The 10,882-nt window shown below is 43.4% G+C and overlaps 1 protein-coding gene across 1 annotated transcript; it reads left to right on the forward strand.

The window, feature by feature from the left end:
• Positions 1 to 51: 51 nt before the first annotated feature.
• VHL (von Hippel-Lindau tumor suppressor) lies at positions 52 to 5,586 on the forward strand. Its single transcript, XM_038409632.2, has 3 exons — positions 52 to 383; positions 1,941 to 2,063; positions 2,591 to 5,586. Exons 1-3 carry the CDS (start codon positions 191 to 193, stop codon positions 2,746 to 2,748), a joined length of 474 nt encoding a protein of 157 aa, XP_038265560.1. The 5' UTR covers positions 52 to 190; the 3' UTR covers positions 2,749 to 5,586.
• Positions 5,587 to 10,882: the final 5,296 nt, after the last annotated feature.

A 10,882-nucleotide genomic window follows, 5' to 3' on the forward strand; every position in this document is an offset into this window, starting at 1 on the left:
ACTCCATCCCCACAGAGCAATGGCCCACAGGCCGCGCATGCGGGTTGGAGCCGGTTTTCTGCCCCCTCCCCCCCCCCCGGCTCTTCCCCACAGAGTAATGGCGGCAGTGTCCTGCCGCGCATGGGCAGGACGGCGCCCGTAGGCCTAGTCCCCTCCCCGGGCCGGTGGCGATCGGCGCGTCGGCTCGGAGATGCCGCAGGAGCTGGCGGCGGAACGGAGGGGAGGGCTCCTGCGCTCTCTGAACACGCGGGAGCCCTCTCACGTGATCTTTTGTAATCGGAGCCCCCGGGTGGTCATCCCCATCTGGCTGGACTTCGAGGGCCAGCCCCAGCCCTACCCGGTCCTGCAGCCGGGCACCGGCCGGAGGATGTACAGCTACCTAGGTGGGGGGTGCACATCTGCCCCGGTAGGGACGGGGAGGGGTGCGCTCACACCTGCCAGGGTGGGAATGGGCGGGGGGTGCACAGCTACCTAGGTGGGGATGGGTGGGGGGCACAGCTACCAGGGTGGGAATGGGCACAGGGTGCACTCCTAGGGTGGAGTGGAGGGGTGCACAGCTACCTAGGTGGGGACAGGCAGGGCGGTACACACCTGCCAGGGTGCGGATGAGGGAGAGGCACACCTGCTAGAGTCGGGAGGTGGGGAGTACACAACTACATAGGTGGGGACAGGCGGGGGGGCGTTCCTTGCCTACAAAGGTGGGGACAGGCCGGGGGGCACAGTTACAAGGATGGCAATGGGTGGGGGTGCACACCTTCCAGGGTGAGGATGGGTGGGAGGGGTGCACAATTACCTAGGCGGGGACCATCGACTGGGTGCACAGCTACCAAGGTGAGGATGGGTGGGGGTTGCACACCTGCCAGGGTGGAGAAGGACAGCGGAGTGCCTATCTACCAGGGTGGGGATGGGAAAGGGGTGCACCTACTAGGGTGGGGACAGGCAGGGGTGCACACCTGCCAGGGTGGGGATGGGATGGGGGGTGCATAGCTACCAGGGTGGGAATGGGTATGGAGTGCACCTACTAGGGTGGGGATGGGCACAGGGTGCACAGCTACCTGGATGGGGGAGAGCACAACTGCCAGGGTGGGGATGGGCATGGGCTGGACCTACCAGAGTGGGGACAGGTGGCGGGTGCACACCCCCAGATGTGGGGATGGGTGGAGGGTATGCACCCACTGGATGTGGGGACAGGTGGGGGGTGCACAGCTACTTAGGGTGGGGATGCACAATACCAAGGTTGGGATGGGTTGGGGGTGAGCACCTGCCAGGGTGGGAATGGGCAGGGGGTGCACAGATACTTTGGGTGTGGGGTGTGCCCGCCAGACTTGGGGACGGGTGGGGATGCGTGCCTGCTAGATGTGGGGATAGGCACAGGGGTGCACAGCTACCTAGGGTGGGGATGAGCACGGAGGTGCATACTACCAAGGTTGAGTGGGGGGGGTACACGCCCCCCAGAGAGGGGACAGGCACAGGTTTCTTGAAGCAGGGGGGTGAAATTAGTCTTTCAGGTGCCACACGGACTCCTCGTTTTTGCTGATACAGACTAACACTGCTACCACTCTGAAACTTGGAAAGATTTATAACAGTGGATACAAATAAAGTATCTGATTCAAAACAGCAGGTATTGCCCACCCTGTCTGTCCCGAGGCCACTGTTTTGATGTCCAAAGGATACATGATTGCCTGAGTGTGTTTGTTTAAGGAACTGGCAACAGTGTTCGCTCCTGGGAAATCCCTAGTGGACTTCAGTTCAGACATCTATTTGAAAGCCACTGGCAGGCACCCAAGCCACAAGAAGAATTGAAGTAGTTTCTAATTCCAGAGCTCAATTTCATTTTAAAATAAGTTACCTTCCTCATATTTGTATACAATTGAAAGATAACATTCAAAACAATTTGAAATATAGCTCCTTTGTTATATTTAATCTCTGTTTTGTTATAGAACATCTTTGGCTGTTTAGAGATGCAGAAACAGATGATGGACTTCTTGTCAATCAGACAGAGCTATTTGTGCCTACTCGCAATGTGAATGGCCAGCCCATATTTGCAAATATCACGCTTCCAGGTACAATTATATAGAGAGTTAAATCTGCTAGAATTTAAGGGGAAATTGATGAGCTAAGACCAGAGACCTTTATTCTCCTTTAGTACAAGGGAGCATGTGAATGAATCAGATACTCAAGCAATTAATAAAAACTTTATATCTAAAATTGAAAACAAGGAATTTCTAAAGCAACATCTTTGATTTCTCTTGAGCAGAGTTATTTACAGGGTTATTTAAGCCTCCATGCTCTCTGCATTTCTAATATATCTTGTGAGATATTTCATGATCCAGTAGGTAGGATACATAACTGGGAGTCAGAAGATCTGAGTTCTGTTTCTCTCTGCCAGTGACTCTGTGATATGCCTAACCTTACTGGGTCTCATTTCTCTCCATTTTGGGAAAAGTAATACCTATCTCACAGAAGTATTGCAGGCTAAATTCATGAACGTTTGTGAGATACTTTTGACATATTTGGCTGGAGAGTACTATAGAAGCTCGAAGTTATTAGTCAAATTACATACATGTTAATCTTCTCTCTCTCTTTGCAGTGTTCAGTCTGAAAGAGAGGTGTCTTCAGGTTATTCGCCGTCTGGTAAAACCAGTGGACTACAGGAGATTGGATATTGTTCAGTCATTATATGAAGATCTGGAAGATCATCCCGACATTAGGAAGGATATTCAACGGTTGTCTCTGGAAAGAAGTTAAATGATAAGGAATGGTGTCCCCGATTTAAAATGAACATCATTCATTTCAGACTCTTAAGTGGGGAAGAAAACTCCACTGGGAAACTACTGTGGGTAAGTGGTGTTAACCACACTGAAACGCATTTCAAGAGCTGAATAGGTGTCAGGATTTCATGCTCTGAAAGGTGCCTGCTCTCATTTGGTTTCTATATATAAAATTTATTAAGATGGCAAGAGCCAGATTCAAGAGATCAAATAGTATGTAACATATACCAAGTTTATGATGTTTTAGTTTAAACATAGTAGACTCAATTCTGCATGCAATTAAACCTATGCAATGCTGTTGACATCAGTGGCTTTGTACGGGTGGAACTAAGGACAGAATCTTGCTCTTTGACTGTTTCAGAACAAATGTAACAAAAGACACTTCTGATATAGTGATATAACATTGGCTTGCCCATGATCATTCTCTTTTGGAGGTTATAAATACAGACAATTTTCTTATCATTAGAAAGGATGCTACATCAAGGATGAATTTGAACTAGCTGCTTGAATAGTCAGGAGCCAAACACAGAACTTGTAGAAGCGTGTATAACTTCATTGATTTCAGGGGATTTTTACTTCCTTACACAAGGACTAAATTTGCTCCCTGGTTCAAATCCCAGTATTGCACCTATATGGGTGTGGAATAGTTTTGGATAGGATAGCCTGCCCCATCTTGCTCTTAGAGAACCTGATCTAAAGCCCACTAAAGTCATTGGAAAGTCTGTGTGTATGGACATAAGGAATTTTCTGCCCCTTCTCCCTGCATTTGTGTACCTGCATCAGGGTTATCAGAATCTAGCACGTAGGGTTTAACAATATTTCTAGGTTAAAACACTTTTTAAAAGGTCACTGTCTAGATGTTTTTCCCTCTCTTGTTGCTGGATCTTTTTTATTAACTCATGTGTAGTACCTCTATGCATCACTTTGAGTTGAAGTGTCCTGGTGTGTGGAGAGATTGCTTCTGATGACGAGTTGGCAAGCTTGGAGGGTTGATTGAAGGCCAGAAGAGGACACAGACCAGGATATGCCAACTCAAAGCAGCACCAGACCCTGCCACAACAATAGATGCAAAACCTGCAGACCTATCACCAATGCTACAATAATCAATATCTCCCTGCAACACACCTTTTAAGATCCAAGGGTCATAGACATGCTTATCATAACATGTGGTGTACCTCATCCAGAGCATCAAGTGCCCCAGCAATAACTAGGTGGGTGAAACAAGACAATCACTGTGCTCTGAATTAACTCTTACAGAGAAAATCATAAAAGACAAAACACCATATCACCCAGGGACGAACACTTTTTCACAAAGCGATCACTCCATATCTGACCTCTCAATCCTCATCCTCAAAGGAAACCTGCACAATGCCTTCAAAAGATGAACCTTAGAACTTAAATTCATAATTCCATTGGACACTAAAAATACTGGACTTAACAGAGACTGTTTTTTTGGCAATTACAACAATTGGTAACACAACTTACTGCTTGCTAATTGCCCACTTCATTTTAAGTAGTCTGCTATAGTATGTATGAACCCCTTACGCTTAACAATCTGTCCCACCTTGTATTTAGCTCAGGTCCTCTGGTTACCTCCTTGAGACCCGAGGAAAAACTCTGTGCAGCTCAAAAGCTTGTCACTTCCACCAACAGAATTTGATCCAATAAAAATTATTACCTCACCTACTTTGTCACTCTCATAACCTGGGACCAATATGGCTACAACAACCATGCAAACAACATATATGCAGGAATCCATCAAAGGTGTAAGTGCTATGTGAGGTGAGAAGTAGATCGTTGCATAATATTTTGCCATTGTTTAATCTTGAACATTTATTTCCAATGAAACAAAATATATACATTCTAGGAAAACTGCTGTGAAACTAAATGAGTAAGAACATCAAGCCATACTGTAAATATTTACGTGTTTTTCCATTTTTGTAAATAGTAGCTTTTTTCTTAAAACATTGTGAATGAACTGAGTTTTGTTCTCTGCCAGAAAACGTAAATACATATTAACTTGATATTGGGTTTTATTTTTTACATGGTTTTCTTGTGTATATTTATCCAATACCTTTTTAAGCCATCTATTCTTGCATACTAGAAGAACATCTGGAGGTATTTTTAATCAACCGCAAATGTACACTTTGCAAAACTACTGAAACAAAGTCACCAGTTTACAAAATGTAACTAACCCCTTCCATAAGCTGTGTCTATGCTAATCCTTCCCCCCTAAAATTTCCCTCTGTTGCTATTAATGATGAAACTCCAATGTTGGGAGCTCTAGTGTAGACAAGGTGCCAGCAGTTTGAACCATTTAAAACCAACCTCTAATGTAGGTGTGGTAAAAATGCCAGTGCCTTGTCTACACTAGGACTCCGCTCTTGCTACCTCTGATTGCTGCTTCACTAGTAGTAGAAACAATGAGAAATACTAAAAAAAAGTCTGATGTGGACAAGACTATGTAGATTGGATTCAGATTCAGACACTTAATAATTTGTCCAGGCCCTAAAACTTCCTTTTTTTGGTTTAAAATAGGGCAAATTACATACTTTTAAGGCTCAATTCTATAAACATGGGGACAGACTCTTTATTAGTGTTCTTCTTTATTTGTCCAATAAGTGTATTTAGTGTTACGATCCACTTACAAAAACAGCTTGTTTTGAACTGACTGTTTTTCTAATAACTACTAGATCTTACGTGAACATGTTTTTTTGGGTTACTCCTAAACATTCTGTATAATATGGTTGTAAGTTATGTAGCTTTTTATGTACTCTTGTAACTATCAGGATTATTAAAGTTTGTGTAAAAATTACTCCATCAGTCTGTGACTAGCTGTTTTTAAATTTATTAAAAGTAACATTCAGTAATACTTTGTACAGGACTGATCATAATTAAAGGGCCAGATTCACTGGTCTGCTGAAGTAGTGGAAAGCAGCAGAGCATCCAGATGCATCTGCCCTAGAAGCGACAGGTTACCAGAAAATACACTTAGGAGCCCAATGCCGTGTCTTGGGTGACCTTTCAGAAGTATCTATAAAGGTACCAAGACAACTTAAACTTTTAGTTAGTGTTGATTACGCTAGGCAATTGATTACTGCAGGTTTCTTGTCTTAATTTTAAGACAAGTTTCACCATGGATCAGGGCAAGCTTAGCTGTTTAGGAAAGATACCAGAACAGAATATCTAAAGTTTGATACTCTGTTCTGGAATTTTTCCTGAACAGCCAAACTGGCCCTGATACACAGTGTATCTGAAAGGAAAATTTTTGCTTTAGCTTTAAAAAAAACAAATCTGGAGAGAAGCATAGTGACAGGTAAACAAACCATGGAGACACATGTAAAATGTACTTTAAATCAGTGGGAGTTTTGCCCAAATACGGACTAGAATTTTATACAGCTATTTGCACCCCATTTTGCATTTAATCGTGCAAACTGCCGAGCACTGTCAGTGAAGCCAGTGGGCGTTGAGTGTACTTAATACCTTGCAGAGTCATAAATACTCCTAAAGCTCTTCCACATCCAAGATGAAGGGCTGCTGTAACCTTTCCACACCTAAATGACTAGAGTATCTTCCATTTCTTTCATTCCTAATGCACTGAGAGCAAGTTTACACTACCGCCTAAATCGATACAACTTACGTCACTCAGGGGTGCGAAAAAGCCACATACACCCTCCCAGAGATGCAAGTTTTACACTGTCCACACCAGCGCTATGTTGGTGGGAGATGCTCTCCGGTTGACATAGCTTCTGCTTCTTGATAACGTGGAATAATCATACCAACAGGAGAGCACTTCTTCACCAGACACGCTCCAGCGGCGCAGGCTGCACCGATGTAGCACTATAGTGTAGACTTGCCCTTATTCTTCCCATGCTTTTTGGGAAACCTGGTTTATTCAACACATCGCTGGGTACCTGTGTTATACCAATAAAAGAAAAACCAGCAGGATCTTATTAAAGGGGAAAAGGCAAAATGCCACATTTATTGTGAATACAGAAAGAATCATAGTAAGCAGTTAGTTATAGCTATAACATTCCATTCAATTTCATATTTATTCACACACACACACACAAACACAGGTTCTGCAAGGTTGTCATCATAGTTACCAGCCTTAGAGTTGCTCATGCCAAGCCACTGCCAGGTGGCCTGGACATGAGGAGGGAGCAGGGCCTTGTCAGATGCTCATCTGATGCTCCTGGAAGTTGGTTTGCAGAATCAGACCCCAAAGTTCTCACTTTCTAAAGTCCATTTTTATAGGAATTTCTTCTATGCCAGTCTGGGAATTGCTTCATCATGCTGTTGCTGAATCAATCAGCAGATGGCACATTCCTGATAGCTCTATGCTGCCAGATGTTAATTGTTCTTGTTCTTTGGTTCTCCTATTCTTGAGGCTGTTGGGTGGATTCCAGTCTTCCCTCCGGAGGTCCTCTGGTTATTTCCACTTGACGCCTTCTTCAGCCGATGGACACTGGATTCTTAGGCTGGCACCTCCCTGATCATTCAGTTATTATCCACACCAAGCATCCATCCACATACATTCTCTATCTCTATTTTAATCACAATTGTTAACAAAGCGAGATGAATACAACAAAAGTGCGGGGAGTCTCTGGCTGCTGTTTCTGTTGTTACAGAGTATTGCTTTGAGAACAGACTCTGTCTTAGAATGTACTAACATAATTAGCAGCTTGCAAGTTTCACACATAGAGGGAGAGAATCAGTACCAAAAACCAAGAGACCTCTTAATTAGTAATTCCCAATAGTTTAAATTCCAGGGTATCAAACTGATTTGTGATTTTAATACAGAACTTCTTTAATATGATCCAACACCTGTCTCTGAGGGTTATTTTATTATTTGTATTATAGTAGCATTGAGAGAACACAACCAAGATCAGGGTCTGTTTTAAACACTGTACGTACGTATAGTAAGAAACACTTTCTGCCCTGAAGAGCTTATTATATAGACAAAGAAAGTATTCTCACTTCCATTTCACAAAAGAGATGAAATTACTTGCCTAAACTCTCAAGGAGTTTATGGCAGGAACTGAACCCAGAGCACCCAAGTCCCAGTCCAGTGTCTTAACCACACACCATATTTTCTCCCCTTTTCTCCACAATTGTTTGTTCTTTCTTCTTGTCATCTGGATTTGTTAAGACCTGATCTACTTTCAGCTCCTATCTATTCAGCTGATGTAACCTCATTTTCTTGTTGCCAAAGCATTGGTAATATTTTTTTCTGTTTCATCAGTTTTTAAAAAACGTTGACCAGTTCCTCTTCAAAATGAGAAGTAGATATAAATGTGTCAGATATTAATTTATAAATCTATTTTTATTGATTCTTGAGTCATGTGGCAATGTCATTTTGGAGCTGTTGACAGTGTGAATGTAACAGCAGGTCTGTGTGATACTGTCTATCACTATAACATACATGAATATGTCTTTCAGTATATTTAATACTATCCATTGCCTGAACTAGTCAAAAAAATTGAATTCTAATAGTGGCATTGAAGCTTATCACATGCTCACCATACCTTCCACACAGCAGTTCAGAGAGTAATAACTATTGAGTATATCTCATTTTTCATGGTCCAGAAACATCCTGACATAAGAAAGGACTTCATATTTATCCGCCACCGGAATTGCAAGAACAGTATTTCATAACTATTCCTCACATCAGTATGATTCATTTTTCAGCTATAGTCATGGTTTATATTATTCATTAAAAGTATGGTCAGGTATAAAGCAGGTCTTTTTGTTTTTCATAATAAATTATTCACAGAAGAGTCTGCTATTTGAGGGACCCTCTTTTAGACAGTTGTTCTCAAACTTTTGTATTGGTGATCCCTTTCACACAGCAAGTCTATGAGTGTGACCCCCCTCCCCGTTATAAAATAAAAAATATATAAAAAAAGTTAACACTATTGTAAATGCTGGAGGCAAAGCAAGGTGGAAGCTGACAATTCACAATTCCCCCCCCAAGTAATAACCTTGTGACCCCCTGAGGGGTCATGACCCCCAGGTTGAGAACCCCGGGATTAGATGCTTAAGTGACATCCAGGTTATGGTAATTAAAGTTCATACGATGATATGGTTTGATCGAAAAATCACTACACGCAATGGGATGTGGTCACGTTCTATAAAGATAAGTAAACCACTAGCATAATCTTCAAGCTACGTGGGAAAGTATTTTTTCAATTGCAGTGAATTCATGTATATGAGAATGAGTCCTGGTCTACACTCCAAAGTTAGGACAACATAAATCACTTTGCACTGACCTATTTGTGAATGGTTTCAGAGTAGCAGCCGTGTTAGTCTGTATTCGCAAAAAGAAAAGGAGTACTTGTGGCACCTTAGAGACTAACAAATTTATTAGAGCACCGATGAAGTGAGCTGTAGCTCACGAAAGCTTATGCTCTAATAAATTTGTTAGTCTCTAAGGTGCCACAAGTACTCCTTTTCTATTTGTGAATGTGTCTGTATTCAAATTTGTCTCTGGCTTACATTAGCACCCTGTTACAGTGACACAGTAAAACTATTTCTCTGAATGGCACAGAGCCATGGTCGACATATTGAGGTCGACACAGTGCGAGTGTAGACACTGAATGCCCTGTGTCAACCCCAACAGTTCTCCAGCAGCTGTCCCACAATGTCTCATTCCCTGTGACAGTGACTGGTCGGCCACAATTTTAAACTCCACTGCGTAGGGGTCACAGAGAGACTGAAACATTCCCTTTAAAATACCCCACATGTATTTGAAATGCCTTTTCCTGATTGCCCACCTTGGCAAGCACACCCTTGCATGCAACTGCCCAATCGACCATGCTGACTCCATGCACTAGACTCTGTCCTGCCTGAAGGAGATGTGGCATTGGCTCTCTTTGGCCTGTTGGGAGAAGAGGCTGTGCCAGCACTGCTACCGACCAGCCATAGAAACACTGACAAGTTCGAACAGATTGCACAAGGGCTACAGGCAAAGTGGTATGATACGTGAAAACAAAGGAACTTTGTCAGGGACAGTTCAAGGTCAGGGAACACAATAGATTTGAGGCTACACTGCAGACTTGACGCTTCTACAGGGAACTGCATGCCATATTTGGCAGAGACCCCACCAGCACCCACAGACCACTGCATACCTCCGAGGAGCAGAGACAGAGACCCTTTCCACAAACAGCAAGGAGGAGGAGGAGTCAGGAAGACGCCCCAAGGAACTCCAGCCATGCTATTAGCAGGACCTCTTTGAGACTATCACAGTTAGCCAGTCCTCCCAGGTGAGCATCAATGAAGGATGAGCCTGAAAAAGGGGAAGGGAACTCAGGTAAGCGTATACTTGCATTTACTTACAATTTAAATTGTGCTAAGCACCCACTGCAACATATGGGCCCTGATAGCCTTTGTGACCCTCAGATGTGAGATGTCAGCTAAAATCATCACCATCTGTTGAAAATAGTGCCAATATTCAGTGCCATTGCCCTATATTTACACTCATGGAATAGGATCAGAAATTGTATAGCTTCATGAAACAGAAAATCCTACCCTACCCCTGGAGGGCCATATTCATACGTGCTAAGCCGCTCCAAAGCTGAAGTGGAAATAAGCCACAGGTGTTGGAACTAGGGGTACTGCCACATACACCGCTGGCTTGAAGTGGTTTCCATCATATACAGCCTGGTTTACAGTTTGGTTCAATGGCTCTCAGCACCCCACTATACAAATTGTTCCAGAGTCTCTGCAATAAGCATTTATTAAAAATGTTTATGGGAATAAAAGGCAGATGAGCAAATTCACTCTGTATTTGCCAACAGCATCCACTCAGGCCAGATTGGGTCCTTCAGCTGTGACTGACAACCAATCTAGGAATGGAGCCCCAAAAGACAGGCAGATGGAACATCTCCTCTGCACGGGCAACTCCTGCAGCATAGCTGGTTCCAAATGTATCGACTCCTGCCTTTTCTTTGATCCAAACCAGTAGAGTCAAGAGGGGGACGCTGACACATAGGCAAAGTAACGCCTCCATATTAACTGCCCACGCTATGGGAATAAGGGAAGGGAGTTCTGAAACTTATGTTTTCCTTGTGACTGTAAATACAAGTTACATCTATCTGTTTTTATCAGCA

Source organism: Dermochelys coriacea, chromosome 7 (assembly GCF_009764565.3).
Source record: "Dermochelys coriacea isolate rDerCor1 chromosome 7, rDerCor1.pri.v4, whole genome shotgun sequence".
Taxonomy (NCBI): domain Eukaryota; kingdom Metazoa; phylum Chordata; order Testudines; family Dermochelyidae; genus Dermochelys; species Dermochelys coriacea.

What these genes read in the sequence shown, in the direction of transcription:
- VHL (XM_038409632.2), top strand. Translation starts at nt 191, where the DNA reads ATGCCGCAGGAGCTGGCGGCGGAACGGAGGGGAGGGCTCCTGCGCTCT. An exon ending in GAGGATGTACAGCTACCTAG is followed by an intron (nt 384 to 1,940) that starts GTGGGGGGTGCA and finishes GTTTTGTTATAG; the next exon opens with AACATCTTTGGCTGTTTAGA. An exon ending in TGCAAATATCACGCTTCCAG is followed by an intron (nt 2,064 to 2,590) that starts GTACAATTATAT and finishes CTCTCTTTGCAG; the next exon opens with TGTTCAGTCTGAAAGAGAGG.